Genomic DNA, 27548 nt, shown 5'->3' on the forward strand with positions numbered 1-27548 from the left:
TAGGTGCTTTGACTAGGAATGGCTTGTTGTTTTGGAAATCTATTATACAAAATGGATCAATGTAGCGTACGTTCAAGTAAAGGAAAATCATGCCACTATTAGTTCAATGTATTATTTAATAAGATAAGCAGATCAATGCATTTGCAGTAAACTGGAGAAATTTCTATTACATGTTAAATGAAGAATGACAGGCATTGGTATGGAAAATACAAAGAGGCTATATTAGAATGTTATAGTGTAAATAAGCTATCTACAGCAGAACAATAAATTGCACCATCAAAAATAGAAGCTTGCATAATGCTTATTTCCACAATTTTACACTGCTCTTCCATCAAAGACTCAAACTGGGCATGGTTTCAAGTGCACCAACAATACTTCATCCAGAAACCATTTATCCTCTGTGAGACTAGATAGCGAACATTGGAAACCTATTTGACTTTAGAAGGGTATGACAGCCATGTTTAATCCAGCCCATATCCAAGGTCCACGTGTACATATTTTAAAACATGACTTGTTGAGTGGGGATCAGTTGTGGAAACTCAGGCTGATTTTGTTCTCCTTTTGAAAGCAGTGGCATTGGAGTCAACTACTTCAGGGCTGCACTCAACTACAAAGAATTGGGCAGACACATACAAAGATATATTGTGGTGTTTTCCTCCCCTCCCCCCATCCACCAATAAACTTAACCCACCCTCCCTGTGATCAGCTAACCCAACTCGGACCATTGATTCAGGGTGGGATCTTCCTGAACTATGTGACTCTATTCCACACCAGGTGCTACTTTTGTCCACTGACCATTTGGTGGAACAGAATTGGGTACACGGGAGAGAAACATCCATAGCCTGGAAATTAAATAGATTGATAATTTGAACATGTGACTTATTACTTTGAGTACAGAAACAGGCTATTCAGCCCAACAAGTCTATGCCGGCGTTTCTCGTCTTCTTGTAATAAGCCACTTGAGCCTCCTCCCACTTTACTCCATCTCAGCCTTTCAACACTCCTTTCACCTATTTGTACTTGTCTAGATTGTCTTTAAATGCATCCATGCTGTTTGTCTCAATCACTCCATGAGGCTGTGAATTCCACATTCTCACTCCTCTTAGTAAAGAAGTTTCTCTTGAATGCCTTATTGGATTTATCAGTGATTATTTTGTATTGACGGCCCCTAGTTTTAGATTCCCTCAGAAGTAGAAGCAGCTTAACTATGTCTATTCGATCCAACAGTGACATAATTTTAGAAATCCTTATCAGGTCACCCCTTGGTCATTTTTCTTGAGCGAAGAGCCCCAGCCTGTTAGTCTTTCCCTAGTAGTTAAGATCTTTCAGTTCTAGTATCATCCTTATAAAACAGACTGCATATGTGCATTAACTGTTTATATGACATTCGACAACTTTGTTAATTTCCAGGCCTTTGTGCTTGGTCATAGAGTCATAGAGGTCTACAGCACAGAAAAAGGCCCTTCAGCCCATTGAGTCTACACCAGTCAAACAAGTACCTAACTATTCTAATCCCATTTTCCAGCACTAGGCCCATAGCCTTGTATGCCATGGCATCGCAAGTGCACACCCAAATACTTTTAAATGTTGTGAGGGTTTTTGCCTCTACCACCCTTTCAGGCAGTGAGTTCCAGATTCCCACCACCCTCTGGGTGAAAAAATTCTTCCTCGCATCCCCTCTAAACCTCTTGCCCCTTACCTTAAATCTATGCCCCCTGGTTATTGATCCCTCCACCAAGGGGAAAAGTTCCTTCCTGTCTACCCTATCTATGCCCCTCATAAATTTTGTACACCTCAATCATGTACCCCCTCAATCTCCTCTGCTCCAGGGAAAATAACCCCAGTCTATCCAATCTCTCCTCATAGCTGAAACTCTCCAGCCCAGGCAACATCCTGGTAAATCTCCTCTGCACTCTCTCTAGTGCAATCACATCCTTCCTATAATGCGGATTCCAGAACTGCATGCAATACTCTAGCTGTGGCCTAACCAGCATTTTATACAGTTCCAGCATAACACCCCTGCTCTTATATTCTATGCCTCGGCTAATAAAGGCAAGTATCCCATATGCCTTCTTAACCACTTTATCTTCCTGCTACCTTAAGGGACCGGTGGACATGTACACCAAGGTCCTTCTGATCCTCGGTACTTCCCAGGGTCCTACCATTCATCGTGTATTCCCGTGCCTTGTTTGTCCTGCCCAAGTGCATCACCTCACACTTATCCAGATTAAATTCAATTTGCCACTGATCAGCCCATCTGACCAGCCCGTCTATATCCTCCTGCAATCTAAGGCTATTCTCCTCACTATTTACCACCCCACCAATTTTTGTGTCATCTGCTAACTTACTGATCAACCCTCCTACTATCTAAATCGTTTATATATACCATAAACAGCAAAGGACCCAACACCGATCCCTGTGGAACCCCACTGGACACAGGCATCCAGTCACAAAAACACCCTTTGACCATCACTCTCTGCTTCCTGCCACTCAGCCAATTCTGGATCCAATTTGCCAAATTGCCTTGGATCCCATGGGCTCTTACTTTCATTATCAGTCTCCCATGTGGGACCGTATCAAAAGCCTTGCTGAAGTCCAAGTAGACTACATCAAATGCATTGCCCTCATCTACACACCTGGTCACCTCTTTGAAAAATTCAATCAAATCGGTCAGACATGACCTCCCTTTAACAAAACCATGCTGACTGTCCTTGATTAATCCCCGCCTCTCCAAGTGTAGGTTAATTCTGTCACTCAGAATTGCTTCCAACAGTTTTCCCACCACTGAGGATAGACTGACTGGCCTGTAGTTCCCTGGTTTACCCTTCCTCCCTTCTTGAATAACGGTACTACGTTGGCTGTCCTCCAGTCCTCTGGCACCTCTCCTGTGGCCAGAGAGGTATTGAAAATGATTGTAGGCTCCTGCTATCTCCTCCCGTGCCTTACTCACCAGCCTGGGATACATTTCATCCGGGCCTGGAGATTTATCTACTTTTAAGCATGGCAGACCACTTAGAACCTCCTCCCATTCTATGCTAATTTATTTAATTATATCACAGTCCTTCTGCCCGATTTCCATACCCATGTCATTCCTCTCACTTGTGAACACCGACACAAAGTATTTAGTTAGAACCCTACCTACATCTTCTGGCTCCATACACAAATTACCACTATGGTCCTTAATGGGCCCTTCTCTTTCCCTAGTTATCCTCTTACTCTTAATGTACTCGTAAAATAACTTTGGATTTTCCTTTATTGTACCTGCCAATGTTTTCTCATGCCCTCTTTTTGCTCTGCTAATTTCCTTTTTAAGTTCCCCCCTATACATTCTGTATTCCTTTAGGGCTTCCGCTGTTTTGAGCCCTCGGTATCTGCCATAAGCCTCCCTTTTTCTCCTTATCCAATCCTGTATATCCCTCGACACCAGGGTTCCCTGGATTTATTGGTCCCACCCTTTGTCTTTACTGAAATATGTTGGATTCAGAAACTGCAGAAAAGATTCACGAGACCAGTTCCAGGGATGAGGAACTTCAGTTACGTAGATAGATTAAAGAAACTGGGGCTGTTCTCCTTGGAGAAGAGAAGATTGAGAGGAGGTTTGATAGAGGTATTCAAAATCATGAGGGGGCTGGACAGGATAGGACAAAACTGTTTCTTTCCATTGGTGGAAGGATCCAGAATCAGACAACACAGATTTAAGATAATTAGCAAAAGAAACATTGGCGACATGAGGAAAAACTTTTTTTCACAGAGTTAGCGGTTAGAATCTGGAAAACACTGCCTGAGAGTGCAGTGGAGGCAGCTTTAATCGAGCCTTTCAAGGGTGAATTGGATTATGATCTGAAAAGGAAGAATGTGAAGGGCTGTGCAGAAAAGGCGGGAGAAGTGGCACGAGGTGAATTGCTCCCCTAGAGAGCCAGCACTGACAGGAGGGGCCGACTGTATTCTAACTATTTAAGTAAGAAACACAGCGTGTGTTGGTGGCAGTAAAACAGCCAGCTCTCGTTTATAGGCGTGCCAACTTTCAATTCCAGCTGCCATGTATCTTCGAACTCCTCTGCACTGTGTTAGGTTGTCTGGTCCGGTTTTTTAAGCTGATCATACACAGGGGAGAAAATGACTGACAGGGTCAGTCTCGCTTTGCAAACCAGAAAGTGTCTACACTGTCGACCAGAAGGTGTAAGCCCGATTGCAATGATGACTGGTTCCTTCCCCCACACTGGACAGTGAGCTGTCAGGAAAACAGATCTGGGTTTGGGTGGGGAGGGGTTGAACGAGGGGTTGCACGGGTTGAACGAATTATCTGAAAGAATTAACACTCGAAGGATATTCCGGGCCCTTCCATACGAAATAGTTTCCAGATGCAGGAACCGCTTGGCATTTAAAGCGGTTGCATTAATCTGCCCTCTTTCCAGAGAGAGGCAGGGTGAAGGGGCGATGTGCGGGTCACAGAGGTGTCAGTGGCTAAAACTGGTCACACCTCCCAAACAACCCGGCGGCTGTTCCTCAGTCTGTGTGTCAACAAACGCCAACAACATTTTGAAAGAAAAACAGAATTACCTGGAAAAACTCAGCAGGTCCGGCAGCATCGGTGGAGAAGAAAAGAGTCGACGTTTCGAGTCCTCACGACCCCTTCAGCAGAACTGCAAAAAACATCCAACAACATCTGGCTTGTCTCCGCTGGCTCCCTAAACTGGCAACAAGTGAACTGACCGAAGTGAGAACATTGGGAAGCCGAGTGAACTGAAGCCTTCGCCACGACCTTCGTACATACACAGTCCACAAGGCTCTGTCCACCCTGACAAAACTGACAGCAGCAACAACAACTACAAAATGGGTTTGCGGGTTCCCATCTCGACCTCTGAAACATGAAATCGCGGAATCCTCTTAAACGAAAAGCAAAATATTGAGGGGGTCGGAAATCCGAATTTTTTTTTTTAAAAAAGCAGGAAAATGCCGGGAAACAGAGCGATTGGCCGTTTCCTTGTCATGGTCTCAGCTGCCAAATGAACCCGAACATGATGCCTGGGCACTGGGTCTGGGAGCTGCTGACCAGCTAAAAGGCCAGGGTTAAATCTTGACCTTTTCGCGCCGGGCGCAGCAAAGTCTGAGAGGGAGGGTGGGGAGCAAAAAAAAAACACCCGAAAACGGAGAGATTCTCCTGACAGACTCTGCCATATCTAATCCCTCTTGTATTGTAGCTGTGACTCCCTGTCCCATCGAACTCCGTCACTGCAAAACAACCAAATCTTAATTTCAGTGAACTGATGGTAATGAACAAAAACAACTGAATCTTATCCATTTGCCCATTTATTCTGGTCCAGTCCTCTCCATTCATTGCGTCACTTTCAGAGGAAAGGTCTTTTGGTGGGGGGTGGGGGGGTGGAGAGAGAGGGGGTGGGGGGCAATCCAGATATAAAAAGCGCTGCTTCACTCAACAGCAGTCAGTGCATCTTAGCGACTGGGTTCACTGAGAGCTCAGTCTTGTCTAAGATTTCTCTCCGAACCATCGCAAAGTAAACCCCACACACACACACACACACACTCACACAGGTAAAATGAGCCTTATCCTGAACTCCAGTTTGGAGTGGAGCGGTGAATTGAATGACAATCTGCCCTGGGATGAATTTCCAACCAGCAACCTCACCAATGTGGAGCCAGAGGCGGGGGAGAGCGATCTGGATGTGAACACCGACGTTTACTCCAAAGTGGTCGTCACTCTGATCTACATCGGCCTCTTTCTCCTCGGCTCCCTGGGAAACTTCATCACTGTGCACACTCTGGTGAAGAAGAAGTCCTTGCAGAACTTGCAGAGCACCGTGCATTACCACCTGGCCAGCCTGGCTCTCTCCGACCTCCTGATCCTGCTCCTGTGCATGCCCATCGAGCTGTACAACTTCATCTGGGTGCACCACCCCTGGGCCTTCGGGGACGCCGTGTGCCGGGGCTACTATTTCCTCCGGGACGCTTGCACCTACGCCACGGCTTTCAACATCGCCAGCCTGAGCATCGAGCGCTACCTGGCCATCTGCCATCCGTTTAAAGCCAAAACCTTGATGTCAACCAGCCGCACCAAGAAGCTGATCTCCATCATCTGGGTCCTCTCCTTCCTGCTGGCCACCCCAATGATATTTACCATGGGGGAAATGTACGCCAACAGCGTCCCTGATCCAGATGATTTGATCTGCACCACTATAGTGGAGGAATCGACTGTCAAAACTGTGGTCCAGGTGAGTGATTGACTGTATACATGCCTGGACTGGCGGCGAATATGTTTTAGAGCTAACCAGTTTAAATTGCTTATCGATTTGACCTAATTTCTCCAATGTGTCCCCTGCCTGTTTAGTTGGAGTTGGTTTCCCAGTGGTTTCTTTTTTGATGTAGTGACTTTCTTAGAGACACCTCCACGGAAAGCAAGAGTAAACACCAACTTTCAAAGTAGGCCTTGTGCCCCCCCCACCACCCCAGCACTCAGAGATACATTGGGAGGGGGCGGGTGGTGCTGGGAGCAGGATTTGTCAGGGGGTGGGGGTTTCAGGGTGAGGCAAGGGTCAAGGATGCCCAGTTGTCAGGGAACCATTTGGAATAGAAGGAAGGAGACTTGGTGCCACAGAAATAGCTGTGTAAATGCACAGCTGGATGCACCAGAGCGGATCTGGAGACACAGAGGAAAATGAAGGCTAGAGACATTGAGGAATGCAGAAGGTGACATTGGGCGCATGAATCTCATTAGAAGCGTAGGGTGAGGGACATAAAGCTGGAAGCAGAAATACAGAACAGAGTGAATTGATGGCAGGGACTAGGCAGCAGGAGCAGTGAATTCATACAATTACACCCCCCCCCCCACAAAAAAAAAGAATGAACTGCCTGGCTGTAAAAGCTGCCACCAGGGGCCATTTGGAGGACAATCGCCATTGCTTCTGCAACAGGATGTCATTCTTCACTCCTGGGCTTTAATTGGGTAAAAGGAAATACATGTTGTTGGGGACCTGAGAAATAATCGGCACTACATGGAATGCTTTACTACTTTTGGGTTTAGCATCAGCCTTAGGCACTCCCGAGTTCGGGAAAATCCTCAGCTAGGGACTTTCTCTGCTCAGTCTCAACAATATACTCAAGCCCCCAGTTCACAAGAGTACCTTTCAGCATTCTTCCCATTCTTTGCATGACCAACCTTTATGGCTTCTATGAATGAGGCTGGTACTCTGGTGAAAATTTGGGCCAAATTTTCGATAGTTTTATACTTTGAAATTTTCCAAGAAGTTTAGTGCTGTCATTCATACAACAGTCAATCTAAAATATTAAGTAAACTTTAAAAATTCTCCAGATCGTTCACTCTCAGGCTTTGAATCTGAGAGAAAAACACACCCTTGTCAATTCTTTTCAAACACTGGAAATGTGACTGGCATTCAGATTGGAATGAGCTGAACTCTGCTCAAGTGTTTAAGCTCACCTGCACAGAACTGTTACACCTGAACAGAGCCATGTATGAAGTACAATTCAGTTCTTCCTGTCCACATGGCTTTCAAAACATTTAATGCCAGTTACTTATAACAACTGTGCTATTTGCCTGTGTAAGAACTATAAGTGCTAAAAATTAAATTACCCAATCATTTCAATTAAGCGACATTAAAAATTTAGCAAGTGAGAATTTGGTGCCGAAAATTTGGATTATTAGATAATTTGAATGAGGCAACTTCAAAGTGAGAGAAATAGATGTGGAATATTCCCACGGTTAACATTTATCCCTGATTGTGTTTTGTTCTCTTTAAAATTAATCTGAGTTTTCTTCCTGCACTCAGTAGCAGGAATAAATCATATTATTTTCATAATATAGTACTTATGTGCCTGTGAAGCGTATGCATCAGAATACAAGTCCTTTTATTCCTACCGAATAATCTTTCATAAAATGTATTCATAAATTATGCTGCTTTGGAGTGATTACTTCAAGTTTGCTTTCCTCTATTGAAATTGAATGTTTGATTAATAGAACTTGCTGAATCTTCAATAACTCTTTAGGAATATAACCTGCAAAGCTAATTATGAAGATTGGTGAGGAGCATGAGAATGAAAGGTTGCATGAATAACTGAACAGCTTTCTCTATTATCCTTTTATAGTGGGTTGGCCTTTGATCTTTGATGCTTAAACATGAAATGGAATGAAAAGCAGGCAGATTCTATAAAGGGCAGGCAATCCACCCAACCAGGTTACTGCCCAGCCGATGAAGATAAAAAAAAATTACCCCAAAGAGTGCAGTGTCCATAATAAGATGAACTGGAGAGGTTAATGGTTTTGACAATCTGGTTGAAAACAGTTCAGATTTTTCTTATTGCCTATGTGTACAGCTTTATTTCCCTTAGTTTTATTTTTACATTTCCCCCCTTTTTTTTATTAGTTGCACTGACCAAATACAAACTTTCCTTATCTCCCATATCCATTCCTGATATTCAAATCAAGTGCAGATTATATGAGCACTTTCGCAGTACACGATTACGTGACCATTTAAACCATACATTTAATTTTGTGTAGGTTTTTCATTCCATAGAACAAATAAGACAAATGCAGCAGATTCTATATTTTTGTCTTACTTGGTGCCAAAGGAAATTTGATAATTGCATAATTAACTGGTGTTTTTAGCAGACACCCATCAAGCTCCCTCTACAGGGTAACCTGGTTCTCAGGAGAGGGAGATAACTGAGTAACTCTTTAGTATTTAGTTCTGTAATGTACCAGCTGCTTGTCTTCTAAGACAGTTAGCTGGCAGGGGAGAGGTGGGGGTGGGGGTGGGGTTTGATGTGTGGGGCGGGGAAAGACTTGACATTCTATGAGCGAGTGTAGTTGGCCATGACATTTTTACCAATGTACATGATGTCACTAAGGAGATTGCTGAGACATTCATGCCTAATGTCATGATGCACTCACCAAAATGTAGAGGTGGTGAAAATGTAGTGCCCATTGTTTGGGCACCATGAAACCCTTTAACGTTCTGAAATCTGTGGTACCGATATACACTTCCGAGGCAAAGTGCGCCAGATGCCTTTTTAATGAAGGGCTTAGCCTGCGCACACCAAAAGTCTGCCAGAGATATGTAGAGCAGGCAAATCATGACATCAGTCAGCATGCAATGTCAATTTGATGCCAGTGCTGCCATTTTGGAGTTCCAGCCTGCATTCTCTTTTGACCCCCCATAGCTGTTGTTTTCAATGGCATGAAGAATCTCCCCCTGGCCCCACCAGCATATTTAAAGGGATTATCAACTACTTACAGGCTATTTGCTGGATACTGGCTGTTGCTACAACTCTATGCATTTTGGGTGCTTTCCCATACTTGTTAAAAGTTAACAGTCTACAGGGAGAGGCCTGGCTAGTGCAAAGAACTTTATTGGTAGCCTAAATATTTGTGCACAAATCATTTGCTTTCGGATATGGATGACCTAGTAGGTCTTCCTCTTAGAGTTGAACATGATTGGAAGAATGAACAGAGGCCACAAAGAGCAGGACAAGCTGCTCGAAGGGAGAGGACAAGGAGGGAAAGAAAAGCTTTGAGTCATATCCACCCAGGGTGTTCAGATGCAATTACCCTACCTGAATGTCAGGGACAACTGATGTTTGACATGCCTGCGCTTCACTAAGGAGGCCATCACTGAAATCTGTCAAGTGTTCACAGTTCAAAGAAGGGCAAGGACTGCACTGCCAGTAGCTGTGAAGGTGACCGTGGATATGAATGTGTCAGCCTCCTTTCGGGCAGCTGCTGAATATATTAGCAACATTGTGCAGTTTGCGGTGCACTGATGTTTAAGGAAGGCCATGGAGGTTCTCTATGCAAAGAGAGATAACTTCATTTCATTCCCTCTTGTCAGAGAGAAGCAGGTTGAGTGAACATGAGGCTTTTTAAGGACTGCAGGCTTTCAGTAGTGTATGATGCCATTGACTGCATGCACATTGCTTTGCGTATGCCTCATGTCAACTCTGCCACCTTCCTGAACTGCAAGGGATTTCACTCCCTCAACCATCAACTTGGTCAATGACCTGGCAGCATCCATGATGCACTCCTTCTGAGATACTTCTCTGTGACTGCTTCATTTCAACCACCATGGCAGACAAACGCTACTGGGCAACAATTATTATCCTCTGGTAACATGACTTGTGACACCGATTCACAACCTATGCAAACGTTTGTAGCAAGCATCCACGAGAGCAATGTTGCCTGAAGAAATCTGATGGAGCAGACCATTGGCATCTAGAAGCAATGATTCAGTTGCTTGAACTTCTCAGTAACGCAGTGGAAACTCAGATTTCTGCCATCGTGCAGAAGCCCTGCAGTACTCGGCTGAGTGGGTCTCAAGATTTGGTGTGTATGAAGCATGCTGCACAATCTTGCCATCATGAGGAAACAGCCTTGCCAACACCTATCAGATGAGAAGCTGAGGAACAGAGACATCAGGATAGGAAGACAGAGGCCGAAGAGGAGAGGCAAGAGAGGAAGAGAGAGGGAGGCCGCAACCTAGACAGCCTCTTTCTGCTTAGGCTGTACATGAACAGATCCGTAATTCTTATCTCTGCTCTGTCACTGATAATCACATGTCCTCTTGGCCACAAAGCAAAAATAAATAACACAAAATACACATTCCAATGCAAGTTTGGAAGTTAAATCATGCCACGTTCCACACAAATATAAACAAATCATTGTTTTGCATTCCCTTAGTGCCTGTCTTTTGTGCAGCTTTTCCTGTTTTAGTTGTCCTACACCTTGTTACTGCAATGCCTGCAGCATGCTGGTAGAAGGATTCCTGACTTAGTGTGGGAGATTGCAGATGGCCTTGGAGGGTGACCTCAAGCAACACAGGGCTAAAAAGGCCAGGCTTCAGGCTGCACCATTTTGCCATAGGTGGCAGCAGCCTGGGCTTCTTGGCTGAAAGGCAACAACATTGGCAGAGTGCCAGTGGTGGGAGGATGAATGAGGACTGCAGTTTTGTTCTCCATCGAGCTACAGCCCCTCTCCCAGGGCAACGCCTCAACAATCATAGTGATCTGTTGGATAGCAGGTTGTTAAACAGCTGTGACACCCTGGAAGACCCCCTTGGCAGAAATCTGAGCATCCACTGTGTTACTGAGACAGAGTGGTTGCTGCTTGTGCATTTTTAAGATATCCAGCAGATGCTGCATCATGATTGATTCTACAAGTGTGCTGATGGAGTTGGAAACCCATTTTCTACTGGAGGGGATGGGCTCCAAGCTCTGGAAAATGCCTAGTTCCAAGTTGGTGCTGGACTCCTCTATACCCCATGACATTGCATGCTGGTTTTCTGGTGGGCTTCCTAATGCACCAAGACTGGGTGATGTAACCTGGCCCAACGTGAAAGAATCTGAAGGAATCGACTCTGGAAATCATATACCTGTCAGTTTCATGTCGATTGTAGTGAAGATGCTGAAAGGCTATTATAAAGTTTGTGAATTATGATCATGTGAAGAACTTCTTAGTTATTCATCCCCCAGCATGGCTTTAGGAAACTGATGCCCTCCCTGCCTTACTAACCTGATTGAATTTTTTGACAGAATGACCAAATTAGTGGACGATTGTGGTCCAATAGCTTTATAATACACGGGATGGGAAAGTTGTTGTAATCTCATAGATCAGAAGTTATCATTGGAATAAGTTAGAAACAATCTATTTTACATGATGCTCAGGTTCCTTTTAGATATAGTCAATAATTGTTGTACTTATCGGTGGTTGCTGTACTAAATTGCATGTTGTAGTGTCATTTCAGCTGAGTCAGTTTTTAAACAAAATACTGACACTTGAATGCTAAATAGCAAAATACTCCATGCTGGAAATCTGAAATGGAAACAGAAAATGCTGGAAGTGCTCAGCAGGTCAAGCAGTGTCTGTGGAGAATGAAACAGAGCTAATGTTTCAGGCCAATGACCTTCCATCAGCACTGGAAAAAGCTACAGATGCGACAGGGGAGGTGGTGGCAGACCGGTATTGTCACCGGACTGGTAATGCAGAGATCCAGGGTAGTGCTCTGGGTACCTTGGTTTGCATCCCACCACAGCATATTTTTTTAATTGAATTTGAATTCAATAAAAAAATCTGGAATTAAAAGTCTGATGATGACCATCAAACCATTGCAGATTGTCGGAAAAACCCAACTGGTTCACTAACGTCCTATAGGGAATGAAATCTGCTGCCCTTACCTGGCCTGGCCTACATGTGACTCCAGACCCACAGCAATGTGGTTGACTCTTAAAATGCCCTCTAAACCAGGGCAATTAGGGATGGGCAATAAATGCTGGCCCAGCCAGTGACACCCACATCCTATGAATGAATATAAAAAGAAACAAGTGCAGAGGCAGGGAAAGGAGAAGGGGAGGAAAGAACATAACAGAAGGCTTGTAATAAGGTAGAGGGCAGGAGAGGTTAAATGACAAAAGGTCTAATAGTTCTAGGCAAAAGAAGATGGTAGTGAGACAAGTAGAGGTGTAAATGGAATGTTTACATAAAATGTATATTCGAAGGTTCACTTGTTTATTAAAATCTGATAAACAAAACAACATTTTCCGTGTGTGGATGTTAGTTCGCAATTTGGGAAACTGCTTTTATCAAACGGCCTGCTCTGTTTACTACCTTCATCACACAATTTAGGTGTACCCATTTAATTCAATTTCCAAATGGTATCTCTTCGGCTTCAGAGCTTTTCCAGAGTAATGTCAATAAATTAAATTGAGTCCATTAAATTAAAAGGCTGAGTTTAATGGTCTATTCGGAGTCCACTAGGTGGGTACAAATCCTAACAAAAGTACTGAACTTTATTCAACTACAGTACCCACCCAATCTCCAAACCTTCCTAACTTATTAATTAGTATATAATAATTTCCCGATAATTAATTTAGTGATTCCTATAATATCTACACTCACCCAGTGCTGTACCTCCTAACCTTTTGATTCACTGCATAATACTGATAAGACTGCTGTTGGATTGTGGTTTGACTGTACATTAGCACAGGATACAGAATTCAGACTACAATATTACAGACAGAACAATGTTATGAATGTTTAACAAACTCATCAAACTCAGGAATATGATATATTCACCAACATTTTAATGGAGTCATTAGCTCATTTAAGATAAATGGATTAGCACTGCTGTTATAGTAACAGAGGAATTAGTTATGAACATGTATGTTTCTATGATAACATTATTCAAGCTAATCTCTGGCTGTATATACTCAATCAGCATAAGGGGCTGAATATAAATCCATTGTGAGTTGTTCTTATTGTTCACTTTGAATTCATAACTCAGTCACAAAAATGCAAATAATGCCTTTATTCATTCCAGGAGCAGAATAATTGATGACACAGTATTGGGTAGTTTTGCGATCACATCCTTACCACCAAATGGCATTATTTAAAATGACATTGCTTACAACTAGGTTGAAAATTATGCTTCTCCTCCTTCAGGTACCATGCTCTAAGAAGGTGTTTACGAACATGGACTTCCATTGGATTGGTCCATGATTATGCTTGGCTAAGTACTGTAGTGATTTGCTATTGCCTTCTGCAGTATGGCTGACTAGGAAACTTACCCACTCTTTATCATCTGGTATCAGGCACGTTGGAAGGGTTTGCAGGCTGGTAATCAACCTGCTTGGATATATTATACAGACACGTCTGCTAAGAGAAATAGGCCCTTCTTAGGGCTCTGTCTAGGACCCTCAATTTTATATGCCTCAATTAAATTTCTTCCCCCCCAACTCTCCTATTCCAAAGAAAATAACCCCACCCATTCAGTTCTGTTCTGTTGAAGGATCATGAGGACTCGAAACGTCAACTCTTCTTCTCCGCCGATGCTGCCAGACCTGCTGAGTTTTTCCAGGTAATTCTGTTTTTGTTTTGGATTTCCAGCATCCGCAGTAGTTTTTTGTTTTTATCCCACCCATTCAATATTTCCTCATAGCTGAAATTCTCCGTTGCCGAAAATATCCTTGCAAATCTCCAATATACCCTCTCCAGTGCAATCACATCCTTCTTAAAATGTAGTGATGCAGTACTCTGGCTGTGGCCTAACTAGTGTTTTATGCAGCTTGAGCATAACCTGCCTGCTTTGAAATTCTCTGTCTCGACTAATAATGGAAAGTATCCCTAATGCCTTCTTAACCACTTCATCTACCTGTTCTATACTTCTAATAGGTAATACTATTTAACAATGTTTATAATCTAATATACAATATAGTAATGCTAATATGTAAGTTCCCTTTAAGCTGAAAGCAAAATACTGCGGATGCTGGAAATCTGAAACAAAAGCAGAAAATGCTGGAAAAACTCAACAGGTCTGACAGCATCTGTGGAGAGAAAAAAGTTAACGTTTTGAGTCCTTATGACTTCTTCAGAGCTGCTCTGGAGAAGAGTCATAAGGACTCGAAATGTTAACTCTGTTTTTTATCCTCCACAGATGCTGTTAGACTTGCTGAGTTTTTCCAGCATTTTCTGTTTTTGTTCCCTTTAAGCTGCATGGATGACTGACCACGCAGAATTTGGAATGTGCCGCACAGTGAATATGCCACACACAAGCAACATCCCTTTAAAATGTTCACATGTGCAGGCACTGTCAATCTTAAAGGCATCACGCAGAGCAAACAGAAGTTGGGGGAACATTGCTTGCCAGTGACGTTTATCCCTGCTAGGGCCTTCACCCATGCAATTGCTGTTGATGGACCTCATGGACAACAATCTCAGGGGAGATGATTTCCTAAGGATGCATCGTCACAGGGTTCATACTTACCATGCAGCACCTCACCACAGAAAGTTGGATTTTTAGCTGTTATCCATGGTTCACAACTGAGCAGGATGAAAGGTCATCAGCCTGAAACCTTAACTCTGTTTCTCTCTTCACAATGCTGTCTGACCTTATTATTTCTAGCATTTTTTTGGTTTTGTTTTGTACATTAAATGTGTCCTCTAGTTACCATACATTTTGCCATTGGAAACAGTTTATTATTTATTCATTCTATTGTCACAGACAGAATTTGTGTTTCTTTTTACTGCACATGATCATGAGATTTGTATGTAAGAAATGTGTGTTTGCTTTCTTACCCTCAGAGTGAGTGTCCTTATTAAATAATTCCATCAGCAAGCTTTTCGTGAGTTTAAAAATAAAAAAGGCTATTTATTATCATACACTTGCCCCGAATTTAATGCAACGTTTCACTCACTGGTCTCACATACACAAAAATTAGATGCCGATGGAGGTAATAAATTATTACAGCTTATAATTATCTCAGTCTCTTTTGTGGTAGGCCTGTAGTTTCTTAGATGAAGTTGATGCCTTAGTTGAAGGGAAGGTCTTATAAAGCAAAGGATTCTCAGCAGGCTGTGAGGTTTCTTGTAGTTGAATTTCTAGGAGGTTGGTTCTCAGGTGAACTCTAATTGGAACAGATTAGGGAATCCTTCTCTTTGATACGATCTTCCACGTTCAAGGTATTGTTTATTACCTTGATTGCTTGATGATTTCAGCTAATTTGATGGCTTTTGATGGAGCTCTATGTCTGCAAATTGCTTCTTACTGGTTTTAAAAGCAGACAGGCAACAAAATGGTTCCCTCATCATGTGGCTTCCACAAGTTCAAAGTGTTTTTCAAAACAAAATGTGGTGATTATTTTGAGTACACATCCTCTGTTGTGAGTTTAACACTTCGAGCATAGGAACATAGGAGCAAGAGTAGGCCATTCAGGCCCTAGAGCCTGCTCTGCTATTCAATACAATCATGGCAGATCATCCACTTCAAATGCCTTTTCCCCACATTATCCCCATATCCCTTTATGTCATTGGTATTTAGAACTCTGTCAATCTCCGCTTTATACATACTCAATGGTTGAGCTTCCACAGCCCTCTGGGATAGAGTTTTCCAAAGATTCACAACCCTCTGAGAAAAAAGTTTCTCCTCATCTCGGTCCACGTGGCTTCCCCCTTATTTTGAAATTGTGTCCCCTAGTTCTAGACTCCCCAACTAGGGGAAACATTTTACCTGCATCTACCCTGTCTATCCCTTTAAGTAGATTTCAAATGAGATCAGCTCTCATTCTTCAAAACTCTAGAGAACATAGGCCCAATCTCTCTTCATAGGACAGTCCCGCTATCCCAGGAACAAGTCTGATGAACCTTCATTGCACTCGCTCTATGGCAGTAATATCCTTCCTAAAATAAGGGGATGAAAATTGCACACAGTACTCCAGGTGCAGTCTAACCAAAGTTCTATACAATTGAAGCAAGACTTTGCTACTGCTGTGCTCAAATCCTCTTGTGATAAAGACTAACATACCATTTGCCTCCCTAATTGCTTTCTGTGCCTGCATGTCAGCTTTCAGTGACTTATGTCAATAAGGACACCCTTTGTACATCTATACTTTTCAATCTCTTGCCATTTAAGAGATACCCTACACATCTGTTCCTCCTACTAAAATGGATAACTGCACATTTTTCCATATATTCTATCCACCATGTTCTTGCATACACAAAGTCGTTCAAATCCCCTTGAAGCTGCTTTGCATCTTCCTCACAACACACATTCCCACATAACTTTGTGTCATCTGCGAACTTGGAAATATTACATTTGGTCACCACATCCAAATCATCAATATATATTGTGAACAGCTGGAGCCCAAGTACTGATCCTTTGCGGTACCCCACTAGTCACAGCCTGCCAACGTGAGAATGACCCATTTATTCCTATTCTCAGTTTTCTGCCTGTTAGCTAATCCTTAATCCATGCCAGTATATTACCTCCTATTCCATGTGCTTTAATTTTGCTAACAGACCTCCTATTATGAAAAGCTTTCTGATAATCTAAGTACATTTCATTCACCAGCTCCAATTGTCATGAAAGTATAATAATTTTCATAATATTTTCTGGTTTATTGTGAAGTAGGTTTATGGGGGTAAGTATTTGCATCTAACTGTATGTGATTTAATTACATTTGGAGTCAAGTAGAATGAAAGTTTTAACTAATCTAAAGAAGCTAGGTGCTTGACATGCTAATGAGTAAACATGGACACTGATTTAGCATGTAAGGTGTGAAAAAAATGTGCATTTTAGATAGATGAAGGGAGATTTGGATTTCAAAGAGATTTTAGCCTGTTTACAACTAGCCAGATAAGCAAGGCTAAGGAATGTGCTTGTTTTTTCTCAAAGGTTACTGACAATAAATAGTAGCGACATGAGGGTTTTTATATTGTGTGGAAGATACACTTTCAAAGACGTATGAAAATAGAATTTACATATTAAAAGAGAGAAACATATATAAAGGAGAATGAGGCTATGTGTCAGGAGAAGTCCCTGTGAGACCTAACAGAAGTTTGTGAAATAGCCTTAATAAAGCCTCCAGCATTTGTGCGTAAGCCTGCTGTCTACCGAAACTGAAGCTGGAGAAAAAGCCGTTTGGAATTCCGCTGTCCAGGATATTGTGTTAATTTGCTGGATCTGTTTAAAACCTAAAATCTACTTTTGGACCATTGTTATAAAGGGGGTGTAACTGGGAGTCAGGTTAATTGGGAATTTTAAGAGTTATAATAGTAGTAATTTGTAGTCTTACATGTGTGCTTGAAATCTTGTTTGTTGATAAGTATATTTAATTATTTTTTTAAATGTCAAAGTCTTACTGGACTTATTACTTTTGAATGAATCCAGTGCATGCATCTCGAAATAAATACAAATTGCAAAACCATTGTGACAGCGTGACCAAGTTAACCTCGTGGATTTGGTCCACCTGGCACACATCATCAGCCATGTCATAACACAATTCTGTTAGTAACATCTTCAGAAAAACTCCAACAGGTTCATCAAACATGGGCCAGGATTTTTGGCGGAGCGAGCAGGAGCACGCCCAACCTGCTTGAGCATAAAAATGATGCGTGATGACGTCAGGCGAGTGTCCCGAGGTCATCGCACACTCACGCGAAATTTCGGTTGGCGGGTGCGTGCGGGAGTTGGCAGCGCACCCGCCGACAATTAAAAAGGCCTATTAAGGACATTAACAATCCAATTGATTTAAATTTTTTACTGCCTGTCCAACCTTACGGTTGGCGGGCAGGCAAGAAGGCCAGGCAGCCTTTGCATTTTTTGCAAAACCTCATCCACAGGCAGGATGAGGTTTCGATCCGTCATTAAAAAAATTTTTTTTTTTTTTAAACTTCATCTTAATTCCTAACATGTCCCTGTTCATGTGACAGAGTCACATGAAGGGATATGCTTTAACATTTTAAAAATCTTTATTTTTTATTTTCAAAGCTGCCCATCTCCCTGAGGCAGATAGTTCTGTGCCTCAGGGATCTTTTCCAGTGCACACATGCACGAAGTTCGCACTTACCCTCCTCCCACCCCCCACACAGGCAGAGTGCTGCAGCATGCGTTTCACGCTGGGCGGCCCTTAATTGGCACGTGAAATCGTGGTCTGGCCCCAATCGCGGGCGGTGGTCAGCTCCCCAACCGCCCCCACCTGCCCCCGTCGAGCCTGCCCGACAAGGGCAAAATTCTGCCTATGATTTCCCATTCATAACTATATGTTGACTATGCCCAATCAGAGCATTATTATCCAAGTGTCCATTTAGCACATACTTTATAATAGATTCCAGCATTTTCCCTCCTACTCATGTAAGGCTAACAGGTCTGTACTTCCCTGTTTCCTCTCTCCCTCCCTTCTTAAATAGTGGGCTGACATTAGCTACCTTCCAATCTGCAGGAACCATTCTAAACTATAGAATTTTGGAAGATGATCACCAATGAATCCACTATCTCCATAGCCACCTCTTTCAACACGCTGGGATGGAGAATATCAGGTCTCGGGGACTTATCAACCTTCAGTCCCATTAATTTCTCCAATACAAACTTCTTATACTAATTTCCTTCAATTCCTCATTTTCCCTAGCCCCTTAGAGCTCTGATCCTGGGAGGTTTCTTGTATCATCCCCGGTGAAGACAGACACAAAGTAACCATTTAACATCTCTGCCATTTCTCTATTACCCATTATACATTCGCCTGACTCTGCCTTTAATAGACCCGCATTTGGCTTAGCCAAGAGTTTTCTTTTCGTGTACCTATAAGCTTTTACTGTCAGTTTTTATGCGGTTTGCTAGCTTACATTCACATTTTATCCTTTATTGGTTTCTTGGTCCTCCTTTGCTGTATTTTAAAACCCACCCAATCCGCAGGTTTACTACTGTTTCTGGCAACTTTGTAGTCCTTTTCTTTTATCTTATACAATTCTTAAGTTCCTTTGTCAGCCACGATTGACTGACTTCGTTTTGGATTTTTGTGCCTTGAAGGAATGTATAGTTGCTGCAAACTATGTAAAAATTCTTTAAAGACTCTCCATTGCCCATGTACCGTCATACCTTATAATGCATTTTCCCCAATTCACCTCAGCCATTTTGTCCCTCATATCTTAATTTTTGTTCAAATTTAACACCCTGGCTTCAGATTGAACTACCTCACTTTCAAACATAATGTAAAATTCCATCATATTATGGTCACTCATCCCTAAAGGTTCTTTTACAACAAGATTATTAATTATCCCTTTCTCCATACATAATACTCGATCCAAAATAGCCTGTTCTCTAGTCAGTTCTTCAACATATTGCTCTAGAAAACATCCCTAACACACTCCAGAAACTTGTCCTCCACAGCATTAATGCTCATTATGTTTACCCAGTCTACATACAGAATGAAGTCACCCATTATAACTGTATTACCCATGCTACATGCTTCTCTAATCTCCTGAGTAATACCATGCCCCACACTATCACCACTGTTTGGTGGCCTATAAACAATCCTACCAATGTTTGCTGTCCCTTGCTATTTCTTAGCTCCACCCAAACAGATTCCACATTTTGCTCTTCCGATCTGAGATCCTCTCTTTTTAATGTACTGACCCCATCTCTTATTATCAGCACAACACCACCTCCTTTTCCCTTTTATCTGTCCTTCCTAAATGTCGAATATCCTTGAATATTCAGTTCAGTCTTGGTCATCCTGTAGCCATTTTTCCATATTGGCAATTAGATCATACCCATTTATCTCTATTTGTACCTTTAAATCATCTATCTTGTTGTGAATGCTGCGTGCATTCAGGTAGGGTGCCCTCAACTTTGTCTTTAACATTATTCCACATTCTATCCTAGTTGATGCTCACCTCTAATTTTCCTTGCTACTTTTATAATCCCCGTTACCAGCTTTACTTCCTTCCAATTTGAGCTACCCCTTAGGTTCCCACCCCCCTGACAAGCTAGTTTAAACCCTCTGCAACAGCACCAGGAAATCTCCCAGCGAGGATGTTAACCCTGGTCCTGTTAAGGTGTAACCCATCCATCTTGTACAGGTCCCACCTACCCCAGAACCGGTCCCAATGCCTCAGAATTCTGATGTCCTCCCTTCTACACCAATCCTCCAGCCACGTGTTCAATGGATCGATCCTCCTATTCCTATGCTCACTAGCATATGGCACTGGGAGTAATCCTGAGATTACTGCTCTTGAGGTTAGTTTCCTTCCTAACTCCTTAAAATCTGCTTTCAGGAACGCATCCCTCTTCCTACCTACATCATTGGTACCAACGTGGACCATGACCTCTGACTGTTCACCCTCCCCCAGAAGGATGTCCTGCAGCTGCTCCATGACATCCTTGATCTTGGCACCTGGGAGGCAACACACCATCCCGGAGTCACGTTTACTGCCACAGAAATGTCTGTCTGATCCCCTGACTATCAAATCTCTTATCACAATTGCTCTTCCACTCATCTTCCTCCTCCTGTGCAGCTGAGCCACCCATGGTGCCATGGACTAGGCTTTGACTGGGCTTCTCTGAGGAACCACCACCCTCACCAGTATCCAAAATGGAAAACCAATTAGCAAGCAAAATAGATATAGGGAGCTCCTGCACTACCTACCAGGTTCTCTTAAACTGCCTGGCGGCCACTCATTCCCTCTTGGCCTGCAAACTCCCAACATGTGGTGTGACCGCCTTCCTAAATGTGCTACCCTTGAAGTTCTCTGCCTCGCAGATGCACAACTTGAGTTTGAGACAGCCGGAGAATTCATGTTTGAATGGAACATTCAATTGATAATATCCTTTAGTTTGAGGAAAAGGCATTGATTCAACAGCAGTCTGGAGTGTTCCTTTTGTTCCCTCTTAAGACAGGAGAGTGGTTTCAGTCCACAAAAGAAATCACGTGACCCTTGGGCAGCCATCTTTTGCAGCCTTTTGTGGTCAGTTTTAAAATATAAAAATGAGCTTGAAATTCAGAATTTATTGGGGCATGATACTATCAAAACCCTTAATTTTCAACACGTCTATAAAATCTCCACTCAACCTCTCTTCTCGAAGGAGAGCAACCCCAGTTTTTCCTCTTCCCTCTGCAGCACTGTTTTTCCTTATTCCTGATGCCATTCTAATAAAATTTTCTACCCTCTCTGGGGCTTTGATATCCTTCTTAAAGCATGGCGCCCAGAACTGAACAGTGATTTGCAAAGGTTCAGCCTAACTTACTAGATTTGGTATTCTATGCCTCTCTTATTATCCTCCTCAATGTTTATTCCAGATTGAACTTGGACCTTCATAAATATCATAAATTGTCAGTGCAGCAATCCAAAACAAACAATGAAAAGAACGGTTTTCTCATTACAGACTGGACTCTGGCTATGGTCTGGTGAAGATGTAGGGAAGCTTACCTGCTGTGAGAAGTTCTTTAATTGCATTTGATGCAGTCAACTGTACCTACTGATCTGCAAAAGGGTATACCCACCCATTCAATTAGCTTTATATGAATTGACACTTCAGGAAGTATTATCTTGCCTCAATACAAATTTGCTGTGGCCGTTTGCTGTCAACTCCTATACAATTACATTTAGTGGGAGCATAAAACATTTTGAATTTTGGCTTCTTTTGGCATGCTGCTTTTGTTGGACTAGCTAATCTGCCTCATGGTAGCCAATACTGAATTATGTTTAAAAAGAACATTTAAGAAAAGATACTTGGGTAGTAAATGAAGTTAAGGATTTTCTGTCTTAGCCATTTCTAAAAACCACCTTGTTTAACTTTTCACATTCACCTGCAGGTTATGAGCCTGCAAAGTTAGGGTGTCATATATACTATAGTTGGCCCACAAGTTGGAGGTTCTTTATTGCAGGGTGGAAGAACTGGTAGAGCAGGTACTAACAACTGGTAAATGCCTAGGTGGGTTGGGGGGCTGGAGGGCAGTGCGGAGAACATTTAAAGGGAATGAATAAATCGAGTGAAGCACTTGCAAAAATCAGATGACCCTGAGCATCCCTGGCTGTATGCTGAAATCCTTATCCTTTTCCTTTGTGCTGCTTTTGCCTTTTTCACCTGATGTCCTTTTGCGGTTCTTCCTCTGTGTGCAGCAGTAGATATCAGCAACCATGTTGTGGGAGACCAGATGGGCTGTTGTAAAGTGAGCTACTACCATGAGCTCCCAGACATATCCAAGCATTGGAAACATTTCTTGATGAACCCAACTGTGTATGTTTGATGATTATCCTGGTGGTCCTTGTCTCCCAATAGCCATTGTTAACAGATTTCCTGTGGTTACAACCACAACAAAAGGTTGTTAGTCCTGAAACAATGATCTCTATGTGGCTCAGACCTGAGTGGTTTAAAACAACAAAAACTTTAAAACATCAAGTAGGAATAAATGGGACATTTGAGTTGGCAGGCTAAGCGGTGGGGGTAATAAAATTATCAACACTTGGTGTTAATGGTATGCTATTTGTTATATCAAGGTTAAAGGATGTACATGACTGGCCTTAACTGATTAACTGCTTTGAGCACATACAAAAGAAACATGTTACATGACCTATAAGAAGCATAGCCAACGTTTTAATTGGTTTAATTGTTTTATTCATTTACTCAAAAAAAGCATGAAAGAAAGACTTTTTAACAGGTCCAGGCAGTTTTCCTTAGTTAATTAGTTATTTAGTTTTATTGTTTATACTCAAAAGAGTACAAGAGAAAGGCTATAACAGGTTCAGGTACTGGGTTGTGGAGGGGTCCATACCAGAATGCCAGCCTCCCTTCCACAATTATGTCCGTGCCCAGGTACCTTTGGAGAGGGAGTTTGCGGTATTTGTTGGTACGCTTCAGGTCTTCCATGACTGCAGTGGCTGGAGTACATCATCAGCCCCAGGAGTGATGTTTTGATTTAATTCAATAAGTTTCCTTTAAAGTTTTGATTTTTGTTACAATGCCCCTTTAAGGGGCTGTTAATCAGTTAATTTGAATAAAAGTTCATTTGTTTAATAAAATTAGACACATGGTACTCTGCTTCAACCGCAGTCAAGGTGGCTCAAGCATGCGGTGGTCTCCCTTCTAAACTGGACCCCACTCGGACGGAATTTCACATCGATCCCAGGTCCCGAAGCCTCCCTCGAGAACCTCAGCCCCACAATTTGAGCCACCTCTTGGAAATTCCCTCCATGTCTTTCCATTCTGCAGGAGGGGTTTCCTGTGTGGGCTGCTGGTATACACCCTCCACTTCCTCACCCTCATCAACCATGGTCGCGTTGTGGCATTCCGTCTTGCCATCCAGAGGTGACGGGTCCTGTATTTTGGGGGAAGGGGAGCGGGGCTCTCAATGTGGGAGTCCTCCCTTTTGCCATCAGGGATCTGGTGTGGAGGGTTGCACACAGTCCTGTGCAATAGAAGACTAAGATGGCTCATGGACTCCCAAGAAGTCTATATTTTCTGTGGCCTTGAGGAATCCGTATTCTATGTTTATATGAGGACATATGTTTATATGCAACCTCTTTATGATTATTTGAAGGAGTTGCCCCTCAACCTTTGGTTGCACTTCAGCCCCACGCTCCGAATGTTTGGACACCTGGTGCAAAGAGGAGTGGGCAGGTTGGAAGACCTCCTCATTAATCTGCTCCTCAACTTGGCCAAGGTGGCCAAAAACAGATCCAGGCAGCGGGTGTTTGAGGAGTCATTTGAACTGACTGCCTCTCTTTCCCAGCTTCGTCCACACCAGGTACCCTTGGAGAGGGAGGGGAACACGTGGTGTCCGCTAATACACTTGAGGCTTTTCACGACTGGTGGGTGCTGCAGGGGCTAGAGTGCATCCTACCCCCACCCCCCCAAAAATATTTTAATTTTGATACATTTCCTTTAAAGATTTGGTTTTTGTTACAATTAATTTGTTTATTTGATTTGTTGTTGCTCAAAAGAGTATAAAAGGTTTACTGGCTCTGTTACAATAATGTAAAGTGTCTCTTAAAACAATTAAACAAATGATCAACCCTTTAACGTCCATTGGTTTCTTGCAAAAGAGTATAAAAGACAGACTTCTGGGACCCTCGGTGTTAGTAGGGAAGAAGCAGACATATGTAATGCTGCATTCTGTAGCCAACTATCAAAGAAAGGATTTGTGTCTAGGGTCATACTTCACCATCTGGCTTGAGATCCAATTAACATTTAGGCCTTAAGCTACTTATAATCTGAATTGAGAGGACTTTGTATTACATATCCAAGTTTTCTAACGATACAAAGTTAGGTGGGAAAGTAAGTAGTGAGAAGGATGCAAAGTGGCTGTAGAGGGCTGGAGGCAGATTGGTTGAGTTGACAAGAACATGGCAGATGAAATGCAAAGTTACCTAACTGATGCATTGGCCCTAGCAAAGCGGGCATTAGTGAACAGTTTGACACATTGATAGACTGCAGACTTACTGATGTGAGAAACATCACCTGTTGCCTGGAAGGGAAGAGCCTTTGACCACCACAGGCATAACTGCCATCTAGCCAAGTGAATCGTGCTGTTTAGGTCTGACTGGAGAAGTACAACCTCCTCAAGCACTGCTCCAGGAAAGTGACTCCAGGCTTTTGTATCCTATGGGCTGGCAAAGGCCTTCTTCAAGTAGCTCCTCCTCTCCTCTACACACATGGTCTCCTTAGAGGCCTAGCTACTGCTCCTGTTGTTCCTCTACCTCCTTTCCGTGCATTGTGCTTAATAATGGAGATTTTTTTCTATATTTATTTATGCTCTAAGGCAAACTCTCCTGTGGAAATCAAAAAAAATTACCAATGATCTGTGTCATTTTTAATAATGCTTCCAGTTATCATCCTGTTCCCACTTGACTCCTGCCTACTGCCGTGATAACCATGTGCTTTCAGGCACTGAACACCAGTTTAGCCTCAGTGCTACATGTAATGTGAGGTTATTTTAATGTCATTCAAATTCCAAGGCAACTTTAGCGTGCAAGTAGAGAAATCCTGCCCAGTGCTGACCAACTGAGTAAATCCTAGCATGATTCTTTCTGAAAGGCAGTCGAAGTGATATTTAAAGGGACACTCATCTGCTGAAAGAGATAACAGTTCACCTACTCCCAGCGGAGCACAGATCACTCCAATGGGAATGAGTCCAATCAAGGGAAGAAGCCTGGACTCCAAAGTAGCAGACAATCTTTACATAACAATATTTGGATCAGTCCCTTACACCTAGATCTAGGAGAGGAGCTTCATGAACTCTGGACGGAGGGGCTGGGTGCTAAACATTATCTCAGAAAGCAGGCAGGTGTTAGAAATACATCCCACTGGCACCACTGGGCACATTCTCAGTGACTTGAGGTCATCCAAAACTTTGCTGCCTGTGCCTCAACTCAAAGTCCCATTCCCTTATTCCTGTGCTCACTGACTGACATTGGCTCCCAGTCAAGCAACACCTTGATTTTAAATCTCATCCTTGATTTCAAATCCCTCCCCATCTCTAATCTCCTCCAACTCTATAACCCTCTAAGTTATCTGTGCTCCCCTAATTCTGGGCTTTTGGTCATCTAATCTAATATCTCATGTGGCTCAGTGTCATACTTTGTTTTATAATGCTCGTGTGGTGTTTCGTTATATTTATATAGCATCTTTAAATGTAATGTGTCGTTGCTATTGTAACTACAAGGAGCATAACCCTTGGATTTTTCAGGGGCATTAATATAGCCATGTTGTTGATAATTATGGCCATTTTTTTCTCTTTTCTAATTGCATCCATTTGTCTTATTTGTAGGTGAATGCATTTCTCTCCTTTGTTATACCCATGGCAATAATTTCAGTCTTGAATACAATCATCGCCAATCAGCTAATAGCGATGTTCAAGCAAGCAGCTCAAGACAGCCGGGTATGCACAATTGAGGGGCAGCAGACCACACTTAGCATTTCAGTGGAGCCAAGCCGTGTCCAATCTCTCCGACATGGAGTCAAGGTTCTCAGTATGTATCACCCTTTCATTATTCATATAAAAATAAATGCATTCTTCAGAAAAGACTTTGTATACATATCCACTCGTAGAAGCCAGACAGTCTTCCTCTATATTGCTCTGACAGTACTTGACCAGTAGGGAGTGCATTTATATCTAGTTAATGTTAGCTGTCTGCCACACATACCAATGGCACCAGCAACTTCCTTGGGATCTTCTCCCAGACGGCTGCAGCACTTGGAGGTTGGTGGAAAAACTTCAGAAACACTGCATAACTCCAAGATATATCGTATAAACAGGTTTCCCCTGATCTTATGCTGAAATTATAAGATCTGACTGGGGAAAGTGGAGGAACTTCCTGCCAATGTAGACCTGAATAAATATTAAAGGCTTAAAGTGACTCTTAAAAACACTGAGCAATAATGGAGTTATTCTGATACAGCAGAATCAATATACAGATTAGAACGTATAACACTGTTGACAACTCCATTTTACAGAACTGTCAGCTGAGCCGGGATCATGGAAATATCATTGGGAAAAATCTTCCCCCGGCAGTGGCAGCAGGCAGGGGGGTGGGGGAGAGAATGGGGGAAGTGCGGGAGCAAGCATACCTCCAATTGACACCCTGATTGGGGGCGCGCCACTATTTTACATGGGCAGGCCAATTAAGGCCCGCCCAGTGTGACATCCTCAGCCAGGAGGGCGCTCTTTCACGCATTTGCAACAGAGCGCACAGATCTCCCTGAGGCTAAGTGCTGCCTCAGGGAGATCGGCTTGGAATTATAATTTGTAACACAAATGATAAAAAAATTCTTGACATGTCCCCTCATGTGACACTGTCAGATGAGTTGGGACATATCCATAACTTTTATTGAAACCTTTAATAATTTAAATACCCTCATGAAACCTCATCTCACCAGTGGATGAGCTTTCATGCTTTTTCCCCGAAGCCCGCCATGGCCCCTGGCCTGCCCGCTAACCTTAAGGTTGGATGGGCAGGTCCATTAATAACTTTAATTAGTTTCAATGGTCTCAGTAGGCCATTGAGAGGTCAGCAGGCACGCAGCTGACTTGGCTGTGCCCCCACCAACCTGAAAATGGAAATGATGCAGGGTAACGTCAGGAGTTCCACCTGACGTCATCCGGTGTCGGTGAGCGGGCCCCGCCCACTGACTGGAGGATCCTGCCCATGATCTAAATAAAGAAGGAACCACAATCCTGAGAACTCCATTAATCATAGAAGCCTATTCACATTTTTAATTAAATGGGGAAAGTTAGAGTTCTGGAGAAAAGCTCTGTTA

The 27548-nt window shown here is 42.8% G+C and overlaps 1 protein-coding gene across 1 annotated transcript in view; it reads left to right on the forward strand.

Moving 5' to 3' along the window:
* Positions 1-5558: 5558 nt before the first annotated feature.
* The window catches only part of ntsr1 (neurotensin receptor 1 (high affinity)), a 71364-nt gene continuing 49374 nt past the window's right edge, over positions 5559-27548 (forward strand). The window contains exons 1-2 of the mRNA XM_078556263.1: positions 5559-6230; positions 26059-26260. Of these exons, the coding sequence (XP_078412389.1) occupies positions 5559-6230; positions 26059-26260 (874 nt within the window). The remainder of the gene's footprint in view (positions 6231-26058; positions 26261-27548) is intronic.

This window comes from Cetorhinus maximus, chromosome 13 (assembly GCF_964194155.1).
Source record: "Cetorhinus maximus chromosome 13, sCetMax3.hap1.1, whole genome shotgun sequence".
Classification (NCBI taxonomy): Eukaryota; Metazoa; Chordata; class Chondrichthyes; order Lamniformes; family Cetorhinidae; genus Cetorhinus; species Cetorhinus maximus.